Genomic DNA, 25,694 nt, shown 5'->3' on the forward strand with positions numbered 1-25,694 from the left:
CAGCAGCGGTCTTCTCAAAGCCATGATGTGGAGCAGCTGGTGTTGGACTGGGTGGACAAAGCCAGAAGTCACATGATACCAGGTTATAGTCCAACAGGTTTATAACCGACGACATGTCCATCCTGGGCCTCCTGCAGTGCCACAACGATGCCACCCGAAGGTTGCAGGAACAGCAACTCATATTCCGCTTGGGAACCCTGCAGCCCAATGGTATCAATGTGGATTTCACAAGTTTCAAAATCTCCCCTCCCCCTACCGCATCCCCGAACCAGTCCAGCTCCTCCCTGCCTCCCTAACCTGTTCTTCCTCCCACCTATCCCCTCCTCCCACCTCAAGCCGCACCTCCATCTCCTACTGACCAACCTCATCCCGCCCCCTTGACCTGTCCGTCCTCCCTGGACTGACCTATCCCCTTCCTAACTCCCCACCTACACTCACCTTTACTGGGCCCATCCCCGCCTCTTCGACCTGTTTGTTTCCTCTCCACCTGTCCTCTCCTCTATCCATCTTCTATCCGCCTCCCACTCTCTCCCTATTTATTTCAGAACCCCCTTCCCCCACGACTTTTCTGATGAAGGGTCTAGGCCCGAAACGTCAGCCTCTCTGCTCCTATGATGCTGCTTGGCCTGCTGTGTTCATCCAGCTCTGCACCTTGTTGTTTCAGGTTTATAACCTGGTGTCGTGTGACTTCTGAGTTTCTCAAAAGCAATTAGCGATGGGTAATAAATGCCGGCCAAGCCAGCGATTTCCGTCTTCCGTCAAAGACTTTTTCTTAAAAGGTATGTTACTTGAACATATAGTAGGCAATAAATTAATCAATATAAAAGGTTTTTTTTACAAGTAGAAAACAGAACTTTTCATCAACTATTCAGAGATCTTACTATACACAACCGGATCAGTTGTGACTTGAACCGTGGTGAACTAACTCCAGGTGCGACATTACCACAGCGCCAAGAACCGATGAGCAGAAAATATACTTGGCTGCAAACAAAGATGCCAAGAACCACTACAATGCCTAATATATCCTCATTCATTTCGCAAAAGAATCTGAAAGTAGATGACAATGACTTCGGAATCTGGTTCAACGAGTATTCCCTGTTCTCAGCAATGGTAAACTGAGAACAGCAGCAAATGCCCGCCCACTACTGAGGGGCTATAATTGCCACCGCATTTCTGATCGCCCTCAGCTTGCTCCGGATCGTGAAAGCACAGTCAGTTTGTTTCGGAACATCGCGGATTACTGCCACCAAGTTACAAGAATGGCATCAATGGGACTCCAGATTCTGGGCATAGCCCTGTGTGTGTTCGGGTGGCTGGGAGCCATTATCACCTGCGTCCTTCCCATGTGGAGAGTGACCGCTTTCATTGGGAACAACATCGTGGTGGCGCAGATCATTTGGGAAGGTCTTTGGATGAACTGTATAGTTCAGAGCACCGGCCAGATGCAATGTAAGGTGTACGACTCGCTGTTGGCCCTCTCGCAAGATCTCCAGGCTTCCAGAGCTCTGACCGTTATCTCCCTGGTGGTGGGTATCATCGGTATCCTCGTCTCCATCGCTGGAGGAAAATGCACCAACTGTATAGAAAACGAGGCAACGAAGGCCAAGGTGACAATTATAGCGGGAATTATCTTCATCCTGGCTGGAGTGCTGACCCTGATCCCAGTGTCCTGGTCTGCAAACACCATCATCAAGGATTTCTACAACCCGCTGGTGACGGACGCCCAGAGGAGGGAGCTTGGAGCCTCCTTGTACATCGGTTGGGGAACCTCGGGTTTGTTGATCCTCGGAGGGGCTCTGCTCTGCTGCACCTGTCCTCCCAAAGATGACAACTCATACTCGGCAAAGTATTCTGCGCCTAGATCTACAGCTCCGAGCAAGAACTACGTGTAACTTGGAAAAGGATAGATCCGACCCAATTTCCAGAGATAAGATCAGACCAATGCTGTACATTGTCTATACTATTTTGCAGTTGGCAAGTTAAATCAATGTACTATAAAACTAATTTGCTCTATTAATATCCTAACAACAACTCGATTAATTAATATTGAACTCTACGTGCCTGTTTTTAGAGTGATCGATGTGAGGAGAGATCTGAAGTGAGTGCACTTACACCCATCACAAGCTCAAGAACAGGGCTTGCAAATCTGGCCAAGAGTCCGAATGTGAAAGTATTTGTAAAAGGGATCTTTGTTGGAGATGTTAATATTTTGTTGAATGTCGATGTTCATCGCGTTTGCACTGAGTGCGAAACCTTCCTAAAGTACTGACCTGGTACTCGAATATCTGGGCAGATATGGAATGAGGCAGCAGCCGCCATTTCACATCCAGCGTGAAAGTGAAAGCTGTGAAATGGGTCTCGACCCTCTAAGAATAGTTTAGTGTATGAAACAATGTGATTTTAACATGAAATCCTATTTGTATTTGCCCGCGCGTGGACTTTTTTCTTGACTTTTCATTGTATATTGTTCTCTAATGTTACTTCCATTCATGTTTTTTTTAAAATATTGTCTGAACTCTTCCCCAAGCTTGGTTATGTTTCGGGAAATGTTCTGCAGTGATACGGGGACTTGGTAACTTTGTAAACCACGACAGCCCTAATAAAATATAAATCTCTTTCACAACTGTTCTCTTTTCTTAATTTATGTGTGGTGCGGGCAAGTAGCAGCACTAATGCATACAAATCCAAGCGATGCATAAGAAGCAGGCGGCTTAGGATATAGTACAAGAAACATTGAAAAGATGCACAGTTTAAATAGGCCATCTGAAAACAAACAAAGCATTGGGTTCATTCTGGAAGGAGAAATTTGGAAAGAAAGAAGTTTTTAAGTTCTGATGTTGAAAATGGGATGGTTGGAGATAGAGTGATAGTGTCATCCTGCATGGAAACAGACCTTTTGGTCCTACTCAATCATGCCAACTAAATTAAACTAGTTCCATTTGCCTCCTTTTGGGCCATATCCCACTAAACCTTTTCCTATTCACGTACCTGTCCAAATGTATTTTAAATGTTGTAATTGTATTCACTTCCTCTGCAGCTCGTTCCCCAGACTCACCTGCCTTGTGTGAAAAAGTTGCCCCTTAGGGCCCTTTTAAATGTTTCCCTTTTTAAATCTATACTCTTTAGTTTTGAACTTGCCTACCCTGGGGAAAAGACCTTGACTATTCACTCTACTCATGTCCCTCATGATTTTATAAACTTTTATAAGTTCACCCCTCAGCCTCTGATGCTCCAGGGAAAATTGCCCCAGCCTATTCAGTCTCTCCCTATAGCTCAAATCCTCCAATCCTTGTAAAACTTTTTTGAACCTTTTCAAGTTTAACAACATCTTTCCTATAGCAGGGAGACCAGAGTTGAACACAGTGTACCAAAAGTGGCCCAAACAATTCCCTGTTCAGCCCCAACATGACCCCTCAGCTCTTATTCTCAGTGCACTGACCAATAAAGGCAAGCACACCAAATCAGAGATAGTAAGAATTGCCGATGTTGGAGTCAGAGATAACACAGTGTGGAGCTGGAGGAACACAGCAGGCCAGGCAGCATCAGAGGAGCAGGAAAGTTGACGTTTCGGGTCGGGACCCTTCAGAAATTTTTCATCCATGCTGACCAGATATCCGAAATTAATCTAGTCCCATTTGCCAGTACTTGGCCCATATCCCTATAAACCCTTCCTATTTATGTACCCAGAGATAGTAGGAACTGCCGATGCTGGAGAATCTGAGATAACAAGGTGTAGAGCTGGAGGAACACAGCAGGCCGGGCAGCATCAGAGGAGCATGAAAGTTGAAATTTCGGGTCGGGCACCAAATGCCTTCTTTACTATCCTGCGTACTAGCACTCCACTTTCAAGGAACTATGAACCTGCATTCCAAGGTCTCTTCTTCAGCAGCACTCCCCAGTACCTTACCATTAAGAGTTTAAGTCCTGTCCTGATTTGCTCTACTGAAATGTAGCACCACACTAAATTAAACTCCATCTGCCATTGCCTTGGTCCATCGGTTCATCTGATCAAAGTCCCTTTGTGCTCTGAGGTAACTACACCACCAATTTTGGTGTCATCTGCAAACTTGCTCACCATACCTCCAATATTCAAACACTAATCATTTATATAAATAACAAAAAGCAGTGGACCCAGCACTGATTCTTATGGAACACAGTTGGTCACAGGCCTCCAGTCTGAAAAGCAATGCTCCACCACCACCGTCTGTTTCCTACCTTCGAGCTAATTTTGTATCCAGATGGCTAGTGCTCCCTGTATTCCATGTGACCCAACCTCATTAACCAGTCTACCATGCAGCATCTTGTTGAACTCTGAAGGTCAGAGGAGACAGTAATTGATTGTTACTTCACTCCAAATATGATGTATGTAAGCTTGGTCACTGATACAATGAAAATATGATAGCAAAATTGCACCCTATTTTTCATAATGACTGGGTAATCTTGTGATGTTAATTGATAGATAAGTATTGACTGGGACATCAGGGATAGCTTTTTCAAATAATACCATGGGAAGTTTTGCAAATATAAGGTGTTGTCATTTATGTGTGCCTGAGAAAGGAGAAAGGGTTAGTGTTTAATGTCTCATTCAGAATAAAGCTCCTTCGACAGTGCAACACTCCTTTAATACCACGCTGGAGTTTGAGGTTCAATCATTGTACTCTAGTCTTGAAGTGATAGTTGAATATACAACTTCCCACTCAGAGGCAACATGCTGCACTTTGAACTGACAGCTGAGACATTTATAGAGAATTACATAGAATGGTAGTACAGCATAAACACAAGACACATAACCCAACTTATCTGTCTGCCTTTGTCTTTGTGCTTCACATGTGCCTTTTTTCACTCTAAATCATCCAAACCAACCTACATATTGTTCCAAAAGTCTTGGTTGAACCCTGTCAATTAATTGCCAAAATAAGTTTAAAATGAACATTAAACATGAAAGGGAATCCAAATGTCTATAGGTAAATAAATTATAAAACAATGGTAAAAGGCATGGAGCCAATTTGAAACCAAAAAGGGATTTACAAAGGGTTGTGGTGGGTGGTAGGTTAACTGAAGTACCAAATGATAATTTTGCATCTGTTTTTACCAAGGAAGAAGCTGCTGCCTGGTGAAAGAGGAGATAATTAAGATCCTGGATAAGACCTGGTAATGTCGAGCCCCTTGATAGGTTGACCATACTGTAAATTGTTCAGTCACCAGGACTGGGTGGAATGCATTGAAAGGTTTTGAGGAAAGTAAGAATGAAAATTGAAGAAGTAGTGGTCATGTACTTCCAATCTTTCTTAGATATAGGAATGTTTCCAAAGAACTGGAAAGTAGCAAATGTTACACCCTTGTTCAAAAATACGTAAGGATGAGCCCAACAACTACAGATTAGTCAGTTTGACCTCGATGATGAGAAATCTGATACAAATCATAATTTAAGAAAAAGTAACAGCCACTCAGAAAATATGGATTAATTAAAGAGACAAGCTGATTTGTTTGGGGAAAATTGTATCTAACTGATTTGCTCCTGTTTTTTGATAAGGTGACAGGCAGTGTTGGCGAGGAGAATGGTTTGTTGTAATGTGAATGGACTTCCAAACAGAATTCAACTTGTGAGCAAAATAAGAGACCACTTAATAAAAAGGATGGTATCAGCATCAACACTAAAACGACTGAGCACCGGAAAATAGAGAATAATAGTTAATGGTAATTTTCTGGATTGAGGGAATCTATATTGTGGAGTTCAGCAAAGGCAGTGTAAGAACCCCATGCTTTACTTGATATATTATGACCTATACTTAGTTTTATGAAGCACAGTTTCAAAAATGGTGGATGATATAAAGCTAAAAATATTTTCAACTGCGAGGAGAATTTTAAGAGACAATAGCAGTCTCATGGAATGGCCAGACAACTGGCAGATACAATTGAATTCAGAGAAGTGCAAAATCATTCATTTTGATAGAAAGAATGCAAATATAGATTATGTGGCACAATTTTAAAGAGAGAGCTTGGGGTATATGTGCATAAGTCATTGATAGTGCAAGGTTAGTTTTAAAAAGCGGTTAAAATGCTTCAGGACCCTGAGCTTTATAAAAGATGGAAAAGAGTACAAAAGTAAGGTTATGAAAACTGATATGAAGCACTGGTTTGGCACCAACTGGAATATTATATCCAGTTCTGAGCACCATACTTCCTGATGCATGTGAAGACCCATGAGAATGATTCCGAGTATGAGGAACTTGAGTTACATGGATAGATTGGAGAAAGTGGGGCTATTGGCCTTGGAGAAGTCAAGAAAGAGACTTGACAGAAATGTTCACATTATGATAGGGCAGAATGGACAGGATGAAACAATTCCTAGTGTAGAAGAATCAAAAAGCTGAGGACACTAATTTAAGGTGATTGTCAAAAGAAGCAACAGTGACATGACGGAAAGAAGTTCTTTATCAGAGAGTTTTTACGATCTGGAAGGCATTGTCTGAAAGTTTGATGAAGGCAGGTTCAGCTGAGGCCTTCAAAAGACAGTTCATTTCTTATCTGAAAAGAAAAAAAATGTCTAGGAAATTAGAGAGACAAAGGAAAGGAGTTGAGTTATCTAAGTTACTACTACAATGAACTAACATAAAGATGAGAGGTCAAGTTTTTTTTTCTGTTTTGTAACCATTATATCCTTTGGGAATGACTGTATACTGGTGTGACTACAGATACAGCAGGAATAACTCAATTTACTTTAGAATTATGCAGAAATATGAAATATATTATGGATGCTTGCAGAATTCAAGCCTGTACCACAAGAATCAGATGGGGTGCTAGAAATCCAGCCACACCTAATTGGTTATTATGTAAAAATTATGGTACAGCTGCCTGAAAGAGCTGCTGAGGTAGAGTAGTAGTATTTTACCGGACTAGTAATCCAAAGGATAAAGATAGAAGTTACTGGGAATACCCAGCAGATTTGGTAGCATCAGCAAAGACATAAACTGAGTTAAAACAAAGAATTACAGAAGGTGGAGTTCTGAAACAAAAACATAATTTGTTGCAGAAACTCAGCAGGTCTAGCAGCATTTGTGGGGAGAAAGTAGAGTTAACATTTCAAGTCTGGTTGCCCTTCACCAGATGTTCTGAAGAGTCACCAGACTTGAAATGTTTATTCTGCTTTCTCCCCAAATATCCTGCTAGATCTGCTGAGTTTCTCCAACAATTCTGTTTTCGTTTGAGAAACAAGGTTAACATTTAAGTTGGGTGATCTTTCGTCATTAATTAATCGAAAGGCTTGGACAAATGCCTACAGACACAGGTTTGAAGGGGAGAAATTCAAATCAAGTTATTCAAATGAAACTGGAATGAAAAAAGAAGCCAGTATCAATCGTGGTGACCATTCTGGAATGTATTGAAAATTGTGTGATTAAGCTACAGGCTCACAAGGGTTAGCTCTACAAATGTTATTGCAAAGAGCTGACTTGCAGGTGTGGTCAAGACGAAGGAGATTGGTTTAAAGCAGATATGACAGTAGTGATGAACAACAAATGACAAATTATAATATCTTAATTTAGAGTTTTAACTTACTTGGAATATTAAAAAGGGGGAACTAGAGGTAATGCCATAGGATTAGTCATCCAGAAACTGAGACCGATGCTTTGGGGAGATGGGTCCGAATCTCACTGCAGTAGATGGTGAAATTTGAAGTCAATTTATAAATCTGGAATTCAAAACTATTCAAATAACAACCATTGTAGTAAAACTCATCTGGTTCCCTAATATTCTTCATGGAAGCTGGTCTGCCGTTCTTACAAGTTAAACCTACATGTGGACTCCCGCTCCACAGGTAGGTGCTTGACTCTTACAAACCTTCGATACGACCTGGCAAACCATTCAGTTGTATCAAACCTCTAAGAAGTCTTAGGAAAAGAATGGTTCATTGGCATCCATCTAGGCACTGGACAAACAATGTTCGACATAGCCCTGATGACTCCGCAAAGCCCTCTTTACTAAGATCTGGGCTTTGTGCCAAAGTTTGGAGAGCTATCTTATACACTTGTCAAGCAATCACCTTATAAAGTCATACTCATGAGCTCATATCTCAGACACCACTGTCACCATTCCTGGAAGTGTTGGTGGGAGAGGACATATCCGGCAGAGCTGGCAAAACAATGGTGAACAGAATGGAAGGGAGTTGCCCTGGGAGTTCTCAATACTCACTCCAGGCCCCGATAAAGGCATCAAAGATGGGAAAGGAAACCTCTTCCTGGTTATCACTCTCTGTTGGTTGGAGTCATACCTGACACAAAGAAAGATGGTTGTGTTTTTTGGAGGTCAATCATCTTGGTTTTTGAACACGAACAAGAGTTCCTTAGGATAGTGTCCTAGGCCAAACCTTCTGCAACTGTTTCATCACTGATCTGCCATCAAGTCAGGATGGAGAATGGCTTGGCCACTTGTCAGCCCAAGCCTGAATATTGTCCAGATCTTGTTGCATTTGAACATGGACTGCTTCAGTATCTGAGGAGTTGCAAATTGTTCTGAACATTGTGCAATCATCAGCGAACATCCCCATCCCTGACCTTATGATGGAAGGGCAGGGGCAGCAGATATATGGGAACACCACCAACTTCAAGTTCCCCTCCAAGCCATTCACCATCCTGACTTGGAAAGATATCACCGTTCCTTCACTGTGGCTGGGTTCAAATCCTGGAATTCCCTCCATAATAGCATTGTGGTTCAACCCACAGCAGGTGGACTACAGCGGTTCAAGAAGGCAGCTCACCACCACCTTCTCCAGGGCAATTAAGTCATTGATGAAGCAGCTGAAGATGGTTGGGCTGAGGACACTATCCTGAGGAACTGCTGCAGAGATGTCCTACAGCTGAGATGACTGACCGCCAACAACCACGATCATTTTCCTATGTGTCAGGTATGACTCCAACCACCGGAGAGTTTGCCCTCTGATACGCACTGATTCCAATTTTGCTAGGGCTCCTTGATGCCACACTTGGTTGAATGCAGCCTTGATGTCAAGGGCTGTCACTTTCACCTCACCTCTGAAATTCAGCTCTTTTGTCCATGTTTGGACTGTAATGAGGTTCGGAGCTGAGTGGCAGTGGCTGAAATCAAACTGGGTGTCACTGAGCAGGTTATTTCTGAGCGGGCGCTGCTTGATAGCACTGTTGATGACACTTTCCATCACTTTATTGATGATCGAGAGTAGACTGATGGGGCAGTAATTGGCCAGCCTGGATTTGTCCTGCTTTTTGTATACGGGACATACTTGGCGAACTTTTCATGTTGTCGGGTAGATACCAGTGTTGTAACTGGACTGGAACAGCTTGGCTAGGGGAGCGGCAAGTTCTGGAGCACAAGTCTTCACTACTATTCCCGGAACATTGTCAGGACCTGTAGCCTTTGCAGCATCCAGTGTCTCCAACCATTTCTTGATATCACGTGGAGTGAATCGATTTGGCTGAAGACTGGTATCTGTAACACTGGGAACCACTGGAGGAGGCCGAAATGGATCACCCACTTGGCACTTCTGGCTGAAGATTGCTGCAAAAGCTTCAGCCTTATCTTTTGCACTGATGTGCTGGGCTCTTCCATCATTGACGATGGGGATATTTGTCAAGCCTCCTCCTCCAGTGAGTTGTTTAATCGTCCACCACTATTCACGACTGGATGTGGCAGGACTGCAGAGCTTAGATCTGATCCATTGGTTGTGGCATCGCTTAGCTCTGTCTATCACTTGCTGCTTATGCTGTTCGGCGTGCATGTAGTCCTGTTTGGTGACTTCACCAGGTTGACACCTCATCTTCAGATATGCCTGGTGCTGCTCCTGGTATACCCCCCTGCACTCGCCATTGAACCAGGGTTGATCCCCAGGCCTGATGGTAATGGTTCAGTGGGGAATATGCCAGGCCACGAAGTTACAGTTTGCGCTGGAGTAAAATCTGCTGCTGTTGAGATCCACAGCACCTCATGGATGCCCAGTCTTGAGTTGCTAGATCTGATCAAAGTCTATCCTACTTAGCACGGTGATAGTGCCACACAACATGATGGATGTTATTCTCAGTGTGAAGGTGGGACTTGGTCTCCAAAGGACTGTGCGGTGGTCACTCTTACTGATACTATCATGGACAGATGCAACTGCACCTGGCAGATTGGTAAAGGTGAGGTCAAGTATGCTTTTCCCTCTTGTTGGTTCCCTCACCACCTGCCGCAGACCCAGTCTACTAGCTATGTCCATAAGGACCAGACCAGCTCAATCTGTGGTACTGCTGCCAAGCCACTCTTGGTGGTGGACATTGAAATCCCCCACTCAGAGTATATTTTGTGCCCTTGACATCCTTAGTGCTTCCTCTAAGTATTGTTCAACATGGTGGAGTACTGATTCATCAGCTGAGGGAGGACGGTGTGTGGTAATCATTAGGAAGTTTCCTTGCCTGTATTGAAACTGAAGTCACCAGACTTCATGGGGTCTGGAGTCAATGTTGAGAACTCCCAGAGCAATTCCCTCTTGCCCCCTCTGCTGGGTCTGTCCTGCCGGTGAGACAGGACATATCCAGGGACGGTGATGGTGATGTCTGGGGCATTGTCTGTAAGGTTTGATTCCGTGAGTATGACTATGTCAGGCTGTTGCTTGAGTAGTCTTTAAGATAGCTCTCCTAATTTTGGCACCACCTCCAAAATGTTAGTGAGGAGGACTTTGCAGAGTCAACATGGACTGTTTCTGCCGTTGTGTTTTCCAGTGCCCAGGTCATTGCCAGGTGATCCGTCTGGTTTCAATTCTTTGAGACTTTGTAGCGATTTATACAACTGAATGGCTTGCTAGGCCACTTCAGAGCGCAAAGGGTCTACCACATTGCCGTGGGTCTGGAGTCACATGTAGGCCAGACCAGGTGAGGATGGCAGATTTCCTTCCCTGAAGGACATTAGTGAGCCAAATAGATTCTCACTTCCAGATTTTTTTTTAAAAATTCAAATTCCACCATCTGCCATGGTGGGATTCAAACCCAGGTCCCCAGAACATTTGCTGAGTTTCTGAATTAATAATCTAGTGATAATACCACTAGGCCATTACTTACCCCTAGGAGTGTTGAATGGACTGTAGCCTCAAATAATGTAATCTGCAAATATAACCTGTATGCCTCCACATCTTTTTGATCTGACATCCTTTGCTTGCTGTGATCTGCCTGTATTGCTCGTAAACAAAGCTTTTCACTATATTTCGGTACACGTGGCAATAAATCAATCAAATCAAATTAAATCATTAGAGCTGACGTGAAGCGTGGAGGGGGCAGCATTTATGCAAGAGAGGGTGAGGGGTTTGGAGTGTTGGGGGAGAAAGGATGTCGATAGTTCAGATTAAGTGATCAGAATGTGAGAATGGCAGAACATTGGTGTGTCCAACTACCAGACATGAAAGAGCAGTTCCATTGGGGTGGTGGGAGGTGACAGAGGAGATGATAATAGAGAATGTAACAGGTAAAGCTAAAATAAATGGAAGGAATGGGAGTTGGTTCACAATTTGAAGGTGTTGAACTCAATATTAAATCTAAAAGGTTGTAAAGTGCCTAGTCTGATGAGATGTTGTTCCTCCAGTTTGCCCTGTGATTCACTGGAGCACTACAGCATGCTGACAACAGACAAGTGGGCATGCGAGCAGGATGCTGTGTTGAAATGACCGGCCATGGGAAGGTCAGGGTCCTGCTTGTGGACAGACCCGAGGTGTTCTGCAAATTGGTCACCCAGTCTGTGTTTGTTTCTCCAATGTACAGTAGGCCATATTGCGTGCAGCGAATTCAATACACGAGATTGGAGGAGGTATGGGTGAAATGATGCTTCATCTGGAAAGACTGTGAAGGCCTTTGGATGATGACCAGGGAGGAGGTGAAGGGACAGATGTTGCACCTTCTGTGGTTACATGGGAAGGTGCTGTGTGAAGAGGGGGTGCGTGCAGTAATTTGCTCCTACAGATCTGTCTTAATCTGGTACATATGCTGTGTAATTGAAAGCAGTTATTTTTATGTGGATTCTAACCACCATCAAGATCATGCCTTAAGCTGTCAAATCTCTTAGTTTTGAATTTCTGGTTATTTTTGAATTTGTTCCTGCCCTTCTTTCCTTAAAACTCTCTGCCTCATTACTTCTTTTTTCCCCTTTAAGACGCTCCATAAAATGGATCTCTTTGATCAAGATTTTGGTCATCGGGTTCCAATGCTTTCCTTAGTGGCTTAGTGTCAGATTTTATTTCACAATGCTTTGAAAATGTCCTGGGGACATTTTATCAAGTTAGAGGTGCTGTATAACTGCAAGTTGCTGTTGAGAAGTAGGGGCTAATTACACCCTAGGCTCAATAGTTATTGCATCAACTCGACCTTTTTGCTGAATCCATCAGGGAGGATGTGAGCCGGAGAGGGGTGACTATTCCAAGCAGTGGAGACCTACAGGTCAAAACTTCCCCGTACATGGATGACATCACTGTTTTCTGTGCAGATCCGTTGTCAGTGCGTATGATCATCTGAGACAAGATTGAGCTGGCCTCGGGTGCCAAGGTAAATCAAGGCAAGAGCGAGGCCATGGTCTTTGGGACCTAGGATGAATGGTCCTTTATAACCTTCACTGTCTACAGATTATCTGAAGGTGCTGAGTATTTGGTTTGGAGGGCCTGGGGCATGGGCAAAAACTTGGGAGGAGTGTATTGCTATGGTGAAGCAGAATCTGGGCAGGTGGGAGCACTGCTCCCTCTCCATTTCAGGTTAAAAACTTAGTCATCAAGTGTGAGCAACTTTTAGTGTTGTATGTAGCACAGGTCCCATCTATTCCCCAAGCCTGCGCCACTGCAGTCATCTGGGCCATTTTCCACTTCATCTGGAGGTCAAAGATGGACAATGCCTGAAGCTTTATAAAGCTCCAGATGGTGTGGGGAAGAATGTACTGAAAACTGTCCTCATCCTGACGGCCGCCTTTGTTTCTGGCTGCATCAAGCATAGAAGCTCAGTACGAAAACACCACGCTCCAAGTAGTTGGACCATTTGTATCATCTGACCGTCAGGAAAAAATCATTGAAAGAAACATCTTTGACCACAAGTCCATCAGTAATGCCCTCAAGACTGTGCAGGAAAAGGAGAAGGTTGATCCACTTGGGTGGTTCTTTGAGCAGACTATCAAAGTCATTTGGCAGAATGCCTCATCACCAGAACTTTCCAACAAGCACAAAGACATTACTTGACTGGTGGTGAGAAGGACACTGCCCATGAGATTCTTCATGCATGCCCGGACTCTCTCTACCACCACACATTGCCCTCGAAGGAGCTGCATGGAGGAAGAGACTATCACAGATCTCCTTCTGGTATGTATCTTTGTAAAGAAGGTCTGGAAAGAGAGGTAGTGGCTTCTGTCCGGGTTCGTCCCAAGCAGCTCTGTGACACAGGACTTTATGGTCTGTGGTCTGTTCCCTGAGACGCACATTGAGACAAACATCAATTGGTGACTCAAATGCATGTGAATAGTAAGGAATGACTTGGATTTGTTGCAATTGTAGAGGATATCAAACTCCAATGTTTGTTTCAAAAACAGAAATTTCTGGAAAAGTTCAACATATCTGGCAGGATCTGTGAAGAGAAATCAGAGTTAATGTTTTGGGTCCCGTGACCCTTCCTCAGAACTGATGGCTAGCTAAGAAAATGTTGGTATTTTCCCTGTAGAAGATAGGGTGGGGGGAGGGTTTTAAAGAGTAAATGATAGGTGGGGATAGAGCCCAAAGAGACATAAGAACAGTTGGACAGACAAAGGAGTGGATAACGATCTGGCTAGGAGGGTGAATAGCTGTTAATGGAGACTGTTAGTGGCTGACAATGGGTTGTGTGTAATAGCAGACCATGTGGTAACAAACGCTGGTGTGTAGGGGTCGCGACTAAGACATAGCAGAGTTCCAGCCCTAAAGTTTTTGAAATCAATATTGAACTTGGAAGGCTGCAGGGTTCCCAATGGAAAATGAGGCATTGTTCTTCCAGCTTGCGCTGTGCTTTGCTGGAGCACTGCAGCAAGCCTGGGGCAGAGATATAGGCCAGGGAACAGGGTGGTGTGTTGAAGTGGCAGGCAACTGGGAGCTCAGGGCTATTTTTATGGGCAGAATGTAGGTTTACTGTGAAGCAGTCATCCAGTCTATGCTTTGTTTCCCCAGTGTAGAGGAGACCACATTGTGAGCAGCAAATGCAGTAGACTAGATTGTGTGAAGTGCTGCTTCACCTGGAAGGTATGTTTGGGCTCTTGGATACTGAGGAGGGAGGAGGTAAATGGCTAGATGCTACACCTTCGGCAATTACAGGGGAGGTGATGTGGGGTTGTAGGGGGTTGGTGGGAGCGAAGGAAGAGTGGACCAAGGTGTCCTGGAGGGAACGGTTCCTGTGGAAGGCGGTCAAGGCAAGGGAAGAGAATATGTGCCTGGTAGTGGCATCTTACTGGTGGTGGCAGAAATGGCGGCTAATGATCTTCTGGATGTAAATGGTTGTGGGATGGTAGGTAAGGACAAAGGGAATCCTATTGCTGTTGCAGGTGGGAAGACAGGGTTGAGGGACGAAGTGTGGGAGATGGGTCGGATCTAGTTGAGGGTCCTGTCAACAGCACTGCTGTTTAATCCTCGGTTGATGAAGAAAGTGGACATTTTGGAGGCTCCCTTCTTGAAGTTGGCATCATTGGAACATATGCAATGGAAACGGAGGAACTGGGAAATGGAATAGAATCTTTACAGGAAGCAGGGTGTATAGTCCAGGTAACTGTGGGAGTTGGTGGGTTTATATTGGATATTAGTAGCCAGTCTATCCCCAGAAATAGAAACACAGATGTCAAGGAAGGAAAGGGAGAAGTCAGAGATGGACCAGGTGAAAGTGAGGGTGGTGTAGAAATTGGTAGTGAATTTGACAAACCATTCCAATTTTGGATGAGAGAGGTGAAGCAGCACCGATGATATCATTGATGTATTGGAGAAAGAGTTGTGGGTGGGATCTGGAATAGGACAGGAATAACAAATGTTCCATGTACCCCACAAAGAGACAGGCACAATTAGGGCCCATATGGGTACCCATGGCAACTCCTCTGACCTGAAGAAAATTAGAGGAGTTAAAAGAGAAGTTGATTAAGGTGAGGACAAGCTCGGCCAGGCGGAGGAGGGAATGGTGGGTGGGGACAGTTCATGCCTTTGTTCCAGGAAGAAGTGAGGAGTTCTGAGACCATCGTGATGGGGAATGGAAGCATAAAGGGATTACGTGTCCATGGTAAAGAGGAGGTGGCTGAAGTCTGCAAACTGGAAATTCTGAAACTGATGTAAAGTGTCGGAGGAGTCATAGATGTAAGTGGGCATGCGCTGGATCAAGGGAGAAAAGACCAAGACAAGGCAGGGAGAGATGGCTTCTGTGCGGCAGGAGCAGGCAGAAACCATGGGTCTCCCAGGCTGTCCTGTTTGTGGATCTTTGGAAGGAGGTAGAAGCGAGCTGTGTGGGGTTGGGATAGTATCAGCTTGGAGTAAGTGAGGGGGAGATCACTAGATGAATTGAGATTAGTGAGCGTAGTTTATACAATGGCCTGATGTTCCGTGGTGGGGTCATTGTCTAAAGGAGATAGGAGGAGATATCTTAGAGCTGGCTCCCAGCCTCTGCAACGTAGAAGTCAGTACGCCAGACTATAATAGCACCACCCTTATCGACAGGATTAAAAACAAAGTTAGTGCTGGATCTGAGCGCACAGAGTGCAGTCAGTTCATGAGGAGACAAGTTGGAATGGGTGAAGGGACAGTGAAATTGAGGCAACCAATGTCATGTCGACAGTTGTCAATGAACAGGTTGAGTGCAGGTAGATGGCCAGAGAGATGTGTCCAGGTGGAGTGATCGTGTTGGACGTGGGCAAAGGGGTCTGTGGGACAGGGAGAGGACTCTTGTCCAAAGAAATGGGCACGAAGGTGAAGACGACAGAAGAAGGGTTCAATGTCAGGTTGTGCCTGAAATTCATTAAGGTGGAATGTGGAGGGATAAAATTGAGACCTTTGCTGAGTACAGAATGTTCAGCATCGGACAGTGGAAGGGTAGGAGGAATGGTGAATACCCAACAGGAGGTGGGGTTGGGGAGGGGAAGGAGTCAGAGAGAAGGGGAGGAGTGGAAGGTTCCAGAGGAACATGGGTATCTCTGACTTGCTGCATCTTGTGTGCCTTGATACCTGAAAGGAAAATAAATAGTTTCTTGTTAGCATGATGAATGAGCCGGAGGATGAAGTGGAACCGCGGAGTGATGCAGCCCTGAGCCAGCATGATCCGATGCTGTTGGAGAGAGAGGTAAAGACTGTGCATATGATGACGCATGGCACTGAGTTTGGGTCTCAGGATGTGGCGAGAGCAGCTGTTCGTGGAATATTGAATATCGTGGAGATACCTCTGATCCTCGAAGGATTTAAAGCACGAGGAATGAAACTTGAGTTGGAATCATATGGGGTGAGTCTGAGCCGCAGACAGTCATCGAGAAATGTCATGAGGCTGTGGAAATGAGTTTTAGCAAATACCTGTCAAACAACAGGAGTAACAGTGAAATTAATGATGGTGGACAAGAAAAAAGATTGGAGCAGAAATCCCATCGGAGAGAGGAGTAGAATTTCTTTAAGGTGGGCATGCCTAGAAGAGGTGTGGCAGTGAATTAAATACTAAATAAAAACTGAAAGAACTATAGATGCTGTAAATCAGAAACAAAAACAGAAATTGCTCTTAAATCTCAACGGGTCTGGCAGCATCTGTGTACAGAAATCAGAGTTAACGTTTCAGGTCCGGTGATCCTTCCTCAGAAACTGATGGCTGAGGAAAATGTTGGTTTTTATGCAGAAGATAGGGGAGGGGGAGGGGGTAGGGAGTAAATGATCGGTGGGGATAGAGCCCAAAGACACAGAAGTACAGTTGGACAGACAAAGCAGTGGATAATGATCTGGCTAGGAGGGTGAATAGCTGTTAATGGAGACTGTTAGTAGCTAACAAAGGGTTGTGAGTAATAGCAGACCATATGATAACAAAGCCTGGTGTGTCGGGGTGAGAGCTAGGACATTGGAGAGTTCAAGCCCTCAAGTTTTTGAACTCAATATTGATTTGGAAGGCTGCAGGGTCCCCAAGCGGAAAATGAGGTGTTTTTCTTCTAGCTTACGCTGAGCTTTATTGGAGCACTGCCGCAAGCCTGACAAAGAGATATTGGCCGGGGAACAGGGTAATGTGTTGAAGTGGCAGGCATCTGGAAGTTCAGGATCATTTTTATGGTCAGAACGTAGGTGTTCTGCGAAGCAGTCACCCAGTCTACAGTTCGTTTCCCCAGTGTGGAGGATACCACATCCTGGTCCATCTCTGACTCCTCCCTTCCCTTCCTCGACATCTGTGTTTCTATTTCTGGGGATAGACTGGCCAATAATATCCAATATAAACCCACCAACTCCCGTAGTTACCTGGACTATACATCCTCACACCTTGCTTCCTGTAAACACTCTATTCTATTCTCCCAGTTCCTCCATGCGTATGTTCCAATGATGCCAACTTCAACAAGGGTGCTTCCGAAATGTCCACCTTCTTCCTCAACCAAACGTTTGCCAGCACCGTTGTTGACAGGACCCTCAACAGCCTGACCCATCAACCGGACTTTGGCCCTCAACCCCTCTCTTCCCTCCTGCTACAGTGATAGGGTTCCCCTAGTCCTTATCTATCATCCCACCAGCATCCACGTCCAGAAGATCTTTAGCTGCTATTTCTGCCACCTCCAGCGAGATCTACCACTAGGCACATATTCCCTTCCCCTCCCTTGTCTGCCTTCCATGGGACTGTTCCCTCAGCGACACCCTGGTCCACTCTTCCTTCACTTCCATTAGCCCCCCACAGTCCTACAGCACCTTCCCCTGCAATCGTCGATGGCGTTACACTTACTCATTTACCGCCTCCCTTCTCAGTATCCAAGAGCCTAAATATACCTTCCAGGTGAAGCAGTGCTTTTGTTGCACTTCACAAAATCTAGTTTACTGCATTCGCTGCTCACAATGTGGTCTCCTCTACATTGGGGAAATGGAGCAATGACTGGGTGACCATTTTGCAGAACACCTACGTTCAACCTCCAGTTGCCTGCCACTTCAACACACCACCCTGTTCCCTGTTCAATATCTCTGTCTCAGACTTGCTGCAGTGCTGCAGCGAACCTCAGCGTAAGCTGGAAGAACAACACCTCATTTTCTGCCTGGGGACCCTGCAGCCTTCCAACCTCAATATTGAATTCAATAACTTTAGGGCTTGAACTTTCCTGTGTCCCAGTCTCCACCCCCACACACCAGGCTTTATCACATGGTTTGTTATTACACACTACCTTATTGTTAGCCACTAACAGCCTCCATTAACAGCTATTCACCCTCCTACCCAGATCATTATCCCCTCCTTTGTCTGTCCAGCTGTTCTTATGTCTCTTTGGGTTCTTTGCCCACCTATCAGTTACTCCTTTCCTCTCCCCCAACCCTACCTGCTGCATTAATACTGACATTTTCCTATCTACCATTAGTTCTGAGGACGGGTCACCAGATTCAAAACGTTAACTCTGATTTCTCTTCACAGGTGCTGCCAGACCTGCTGAGCTTTTCCAGCAATTTCTGTTTTTATTTCTGATTTACAGTATCTGCAGTTCTTTCAGTTCCAATGTTTGATAGCCAACACAGCCAAACAATTTGAGTACTAACTTATAAATCCTTTCAACACACACCAATGGTAGATATGGAGCAGGAGACATTCCCAGTCAGCCATGTGTTGGAAAATTGGAGCCTCTAACGTCACTTCACAACTTTAGACTAACAACATTCATGTAGAAGTGCATGCTGCCACAACAACTTACACTCCTTGTTTGTTTCAGTTGGCTGAATGGCCACTGTGGATTGGATTAGTGCCAATAGCATGGGTTCAATTCCTCTTCAAGCTGTGGGTGGATTCAGGACCTCACTCCATGCTCTAACCATTGCCGAGGTTTGTGGTGCTGTGTTTTGAACCTGTCTTTGGCTGGAGAACTGAAGAAGAACAATTCCTCAATCCAATCTTGGTGATGGAGTGGATATGTGACTTACAGCTGATTCAGGATAGAATATGCTACCATATTGTAAGCAGTCTGGTTCAGAAACAGACAGCTGCTAGGGAATGAGATGAGGTTGGTAGCTAGAGAATGGAGTTGCTTATGGGGATAGAGACAGTGGTTTTGTTCTTCCTAATATTAAATTAGAAGAAATTACTGGTCATCCAGTATTTGAGGTCTTTTAAGCAATGTGACATATCAGAGGCAGCAGAAGGTCGTGAATGATGGTGGTAAGTTAGAACTAGGTGACATCAGCAAGTGTGTGAACATGTTGATGCATTTCCTATGTTGTACCAAGGGACAAACTGTACAGAAGAAATAGGAGTGAGTCAAAGGAAGATCTTGGAAGTACCCAGATTAGATGGGTTGGCCATGTTAAATTGCCCATAGTGTTTAGGGATGTGCAGGTTAGATGTGCAGGGTCATTGGATGTGAAGCTGGAAAAGCACTGCAGGTCAGACAGCATGGTAGGAGCAGGAAAGGTACAGAAAGTAGAGGGAGGGGTTAGGGCTGGGGGAAGGGCAGGTGGGATGGTGATGGGTGCATGCAGGTAGGAGATTATAGTGATTGGTCAGCTGGAAGGGTGGAGCAGATAGGTGAGTAGGAAGATGGACAGGTTAGTTAAGGTCAGGGAGGCAAGAAGAAAGTGGAGGGCTGGCCATGGGATAAGGCTAGGGGTGGAGAGATTTTGAAGCTGGTGAAGTAGGGGAGTGGGTCTGAGTCGGGTGCTCGACGGGGGGTCGGTGTGGACTCAATGGGCGGAATGATCTGCTTCCACACTGTAGCGATTCCATGATACACCAGAGGGAATATTGCAGCAGCGGGAAAAGAAGCCATTGCAGATGATAACAAGGTGTGGAGCTGGATGAACACAGCAGGCCAAGCAGCATCAGAGGATCAGGAAAGCTGACATTTTGGGTCTAGGCCCTTCTCACCTCCCTGACCTTAACTAACCTGTCCATCTTCCTACTCACCTATCCACTCCACCCTTCCAGCTGACCAATCACTATAATCTCCAACCTGCATGCATTTTCTGAAGAAGGGTCTAGACCGGAAACGTCAGCTTTCCTGCTCCTCTGATGCTGCTTGGCCTGCTGTGTTCATCCAGCTCTACACCTTGTTATCTCAGATTCTCCAGCATCTGCAGTTCCTACTATCATTGCAGATGTTTCTCCGCTTAAGACTGAATGTTGAAGAGTGGATACAGGGCTGGGCAGACCAACAACTGGCAACAGAGCTGATAAAAAGGCACTGCCACTACAGTGATCTGGGAGGACAGGAACACATGACCATGATGCAGCGCCAGTGACATTTTATGTAAAATAATCAAAGATGTTGATGTCAGTTACACCCTCGTTGTTCGGTTTGGAGGATAATCATTTTACTTACTTGATATTGATCATGGTTTGAAAACACTCCTTGCTTTTATCACTGCTTTCTCCCCTTTCACGGGTGTCTGTTGAAACCAATTTATTTGCATTCCACGGTTTTCCTCGATTCAAATAAGAAAGTATCATTGCTCACCTTTCAGAAGGCACCTCCCATCAATAGAATCAGAGAAGGAAATGGATAGCAGAGGATTTGTTTTACATTAACTCGACGAACCTTTGCAATGCGAAAGTTGCCACGAAGAATTAAAGTTACAGGTAATAGCATTGCTTTATTTACGAGAATTGCCAACACAGATGCCAAAGTTTTATTTGTGCAGGTACCTCATCATTTAGCAAAAGAATCTGAAAGTAGATGACAATGACTTCGGAATCTGGTTCAACGAGTATTCCCTGTTCTCAGCAATGGTAAACTGAGAACAGCAGCAAATGCCCGCCCACTACTGAGGGGCTATAATTGCCACCGCATTTCTGATCGCCCTCAGCTTGCTCCGGATCGTGAAAGCACAGTCAGTTTGTTTCGGAACATCGCGGATTACTGCCACCAAGTTACAAGAATGGCATCAATGGGACTCCAGATTCTGGGCATAGCCCTGTGTGTGTTCGGGTGGCTGGGAGCTCTTCTCACCTGCGTCCTTCCCATGTGGAGAGTGACCGCTTTCATTGGGAACAACATCGTGGTGGCGCAGATCATTTGGGAAGGTCTTTGGATGAACTGTATAGTTCAGAGCACCGGCCAGATGCAATGTAAGGTGTACGACTCGCTGTTGGCCCTCTCGCAAGATCTCCAGGCTTCCAGAGCTCTGACCGTTATCTCCCTGGTGGTGGGTATCATCGGTATCCTCGTCTCCATCGCTGGAGGAAAATGCACCAACTGTATAGAAAACGAGGCAACGAAGGCCAAGGTGACAATTATAGCGGGAATTATCTTCATCCTGGCTGGAGTGCTGACCCTGATCCCAGTGTCCTGGTCTGCAAACACCATCATCAAGGATTTCTACAACCCGCTGGTGACGGACGCCCAGAGGAGGGAGCTTGGAGCCTCCTTGTACATCGGTTGGGGAACCTCGGGTTTGTTGATCCTCGGAGGGGCTCTGCTCTGCTGCACCTGTCCTCCCAAAGATGACAACTCATACTCGGCAAAGTATTCTGCGCCTAGATCTACAGCTCCGAGCAAGAACTACGTGTAACTTGGAAAAGGATAGATCCGACCCAATTTCCAGAGATAAGATCAGACCAATGCTGTACATTGTCTATACTATTTTGCAGTTGGCAAGTTAAATCAATGTACTATAAAACTAATTTGCTCTATCAATATCCTAACAACAACTCGATTAATTAATGTTGAACTGTACGTGCCCTTTTTTAGAGTGATCGATGTGAGGAGAGATCTGAAGTGAGTGCACTTACACCCATCACAAGCTCAGGAACAGGGTTTGCAAATCTGGCCAGAGTTTGAATGTGAAAGTATTTGTAAAAGGGATCGTTTTTGGAGATGTTAACATTTTGTAGAATACCGATGTTCAGCGGCCATGGACCTAAAGTATAGTAATGTAATCGCGTTTGCACTGAGTGCGAAACCTTCCTATAATACTGACCTGGCACTCGAATATCTGGGCAGATATGGAATGAGGCAGCAGCCGCCATTTCACATCCAGCGTGAAAGTGAAAGCTGTGAAATGGGTCTCGACCCTCTCAGAATAGTTTAGTGTATGAAACAATGTGATTTTAATACCCGATCACATTTGTATTTCTCTGTGATTGAACTTATATCTCAACTTTTCATTGTATATTGTTCACTAATGTTACTTCCATTCACGTATTTTTTGAAGATTATCTTTTTCAAACTGCCTTGTGTATGCCTTCTGTGCTATATACTCAATGACCTGCGTACTTATTCGTACTGTAAATCATAAAGGCCAAAATAAAATCCAAATGTCTTTCACAACGTCTTGTATTTTTATCTGTGAGTTTAAAAAGTAAACCTGAACAAAGAATATCAGGTCAAAGAGGACCAGCCTAAGAAGGTAACAAGAAGAAGCAAAACATAATTGTCTCTTCTGTGGAATCATATTTAAGGAGAGCAGGTAAATTATAGTGAACATGGACAGAACCTTGGTTGACCGCATTTGCAACAGTAACTCTGGTTCATAGTATAAAATAGATCGGAAGGCACTGGAGAAAGAAGAAAAATGCTTACTAAAATCATCAAAACGGAGAAATTGAATTTCCGTGAGGACAACTTGTACTGTTGTAAGAACCTTTACATAATTAAGTACCATGGTGCCTTACAAGTGCATTATGAAACAGAATTTGACCAGAGAGTTACATAAATCATGTTTGGGGACTTGATGCACAATAGCAATATGAGTGGGGAACACAAAGAACTATTACATCTAGAAATATACAATGACTTCTAACTAATTCTATAATTAGGTGGAGATTTAAAGATAGAAGTAAGTTTCTTAACACAATGTTCTCAGCATTAATGATTAAGTTCTAATAATTCTTTAAATAATTTTGGAACATAATTTTAAGAAAACAAAAGCTTTAAAATTACTGTTTTATTGTAGCTAATCATTAAAACTAGATTATATTCAGTCAGTTGACCAAATAAAACGTCTGTGAAATAATGGGATTAGTGGGGGGTGGGAGGGGGAGGGGGCAGCATGAGGGCAACAATAAACCATAGCGCCAGAGCATTTGTTTCTATTGAGATGGTAGAACTTAAAATATGAATGTTTGCATCAGTGGTATCTGTGCATTTTAATTTTCAAATGCTTACAACGGTTGCACTTCATCTGTACATAAGCATTATTGAACTAACAACTCCGACGGATTACAAAGAGTTAAGCGACAAGGAGGAATTTTCCCTGTTGAAATTAAAGCATGGCGGTGAGCATGTTGGATAGTGTCATATCTGACAAAGCCCAGACGAGATATCTCACTTCATCACAAACTTCTCAGCTCATTATCTATGCAAGTGAGATTTTGCACAAGTTATTTGTAATTGTGTGGCAAGTGAGCCAGAAGTTCTTTCTCCAGGCGAGACCTTCTGGGGTTGATGCCATATTTTAAGGCCAATTGGGTTCTACTTCAGATGCTGCAAGTCAGGAACTGGCCGTCAAGCTGTGGTTGTCTATAACACAAGCCATGTAAGTGAAAAAAACTTCTGACAGGTCCCCACTTTACAGACCATGCCTGGCAGACTTTGCTGGATGGATTCAGAGAAGGATGGCACATCCTCTTCCTGGTGAATAGAATCAAGCGATCCTCACATCACAGCCTGGATACCGATACTAGCACAGATCAGTGCAGTTAAACCCCATAAAAGGGATGGCAAATAGTGTCAGAAAAAAAGTCAATGATTTACTTCACTGATTAAATGGCAGCATCTTTTCCTTGCTACTTCACACTCAAAGGGTTATCACTCACCTGACAGCCCTTGCAAACACATCTCACAAAACCTTGTAGCCTGCGAGCCTCAGGATCTCATACCTGTTGTCTATTCAACAGCATAAATCGACCTCATCCACTCAAACTACTAATCCATCCTGCCATCAGCATCTCCTTCTCATTCATTGCAGACATCTCATTACTCAAAGGGTTGTACAAACTCACAACCTGCTGTGGCACTCATTTCCATCACACTGAAAACTTTCCTTTACTTTATTGCGGATTATAGGAAGTAGTAAAGCTGTAAATGAAAATGGAAAATGGCAGATATAAATCCTAGAATCAACCACAGTCAAATTATAGAAGCATTTTTAAAAAGCAGATTTAAAAGCATCTATCTGAATGTGTGCACTTTTGCACCAAAATAGAAGAATTGATGGTTCTAATAGAAGTGAAAGGATAAGATTTAATTATCATTATGGAAATATAGCTGCAGAGTGACCAAGTCTGCAAGCTGACTATTGAAAGGATATGCGATATATAGGAGGGATAGGCAAAAAGCAAAAGGACAGGTAGTGCTGATCATAAGAGATGGGGTCAGGGTATTAGTGCAAGGGGATCATTGATCAGAAGAATAGGATATAGAATCTGTTTCGGTGAAGTTAAAAAAACTGCTTACACCTCTATTTACCGCAACTAGTTGTCTTACTGCAACTGTACAAGGTGCTGGTGAGACCGCATCTGCAGAGCAGTTTTGGTCTCCTTATTTCAGGAGAGATATTATTTCATTGGAGGCAGTTCAAAGAAGGTTCACAAGGATGTTCCCTGGTATGCAGGGATTATCTTATGAGCAAAGGTTCCTAAGATGCTGCTTGGCCTGCTGTGTTCATCCAGCTCTGCACCTTGTTGTCTGGGATTCTACTCACTAGAGTTTAGAAGAATGATAGGTGTCTCATTGACACATACAGGAGTCTTAAGCAGCTTGACAGAGTAAATGCTGAGAAGATGTTTCCCCTTATGGTAGAATTTAGGATCACAGAACATAATATCAGAATAAAGTGGTGTCAATTTAAGGCCTATTTTCAACAATTCACAACTATCAATAACATCTACTTTACATCTATATCTACCTTTAACACATCAACAGTAAAGTTAATTCAATTCAGTTCAGGATTAATGATATTGTTGTAAGAGATTTTCAGAAAATAGTGGCCATAGTATTATATAATTTTCCATTAAGTTTGGAAAAGATGTAGTACATTCTGAAACTGGGGTCTTTAAACTAAGGTATCCATGAAGGTGTTAGGATGCGGTTGGCTGCAGTGGATTGGGAAAATACATTATAAGCTTTGACAATAGATAGGCAATGATTAGTATTTATAGAATTAAACTCGTGCATTCCTTTAAGGAAAAAAATACCTAACAGGAAAAGTGAGCGAGCCATGGCTAACAAGGGAACTTAGAGATAATATTAGATCAAAGGATTCAGCAAAGAGGACCAAGAAATGAATAAAGAAAGAGAGACTAGAATAAGAATGTAAAATAGCAAGAGACATGTAAATGGTTTGTGAGAACTTCTATTGGTACATAAAAAGGAAAAAGATTACCAAAGACAAATGTGGATCGATTACAGGCAGAGGCAGGAGAATTTATATTAGGAGATACAGAAATGGCAGGGAAGTTAAGTAAGTGCTTTATTTCTGTATTCACAGATGTATTCACAAGAAGTCTTCTTGAAGTAATTAAGATCCAAGGATCCAGTAAGAGTGTGGAACTGTAAAGAAAAGTGGTGGTGAAGATGTAATATAGGAGAAA

The 25,694-nt window shown here is 43.9% G+C and overlaps 1 protein-coding gene across 3 annotated transcripts; it reads left to right on the forward strand.

Moving 5' to 3' along the window:
* The first annotated feature begins 1,160 nt into the window (after nucleotides 1–1,160).
* LOC109913507 (claudin-4-like) lies at nucleotides 1,161–22,431 on the forward strand. 3 transcript variants are annotated; one of them, XM_048612654.1, is made up of 2 exons: nucleotides 1,161–1,750; nucleotides 21,040–22,431. In XM_048612654.1, the coding sequence occupies exons 1-2, from the start codon at nucleotides 1,260–1,262 to the stop codon at nucleotides 21,671–21,673; spliced, it is 1,125 nt and encodes a 374-aa protein (XP_048468611.1). In that variant the 5' UTR covers nucleotides 1,161–1,259; the 3' UTR covers nucleotides 21,674–22,431. The 3 variants fall into 3 exon arrangements, 1 of the variants encoding a protein (XP_048468611.1); XR_007264848.1 differs by lacking the exon at nucleotides 21,040–22,431 and adding an exon at nucleotides 2,072–2,620 and having other exon boundaries at nucleotides 1,167–1,974; XR_007264849.1 differs by lacking the exon at nucleotides 1,161–1,750 and having other exon boundaries at nucleotides 20,872–21,755; nucleotides 21,853–22,431.
* The last annotated feature ends 3,263 nt before the right edge of the window (nucleotides 22,432–25,694 follow it).

Source organism: Rhincodon typus, chromosome 26 (assembly GCF_021869965.1).
Source record: "Rhincodon typus isolate 14 chromosome 26, sRhiTyp1.1, whole genome shotgun sequence".
In the NCBI taxonomy this organism is placed as follows: Eukaryota; Metazoa; Chordata; class Chondrichthyes; order Orectolobiformes; family Rhincodontidae; genus Rhincodon; species Rhincodon typus.

Bases quoted from the DNA above. Each gene is read 5' to 3' on its own strand.
- LOC109913507 (XM_048612654.1), top strand. From the start codon at position 1,260: ATGGCATCAATGGGACTCCAGATTCTGGGCATAGCCCTGTGTGTGTTC. The intron at 1,751-21,039 runs GTACATCGGTTG...CCAAGTTACAAG, and splicing joins AGGGAGCTTGGAGCCTCCTT to AATGGCATCAATGGGACTCC.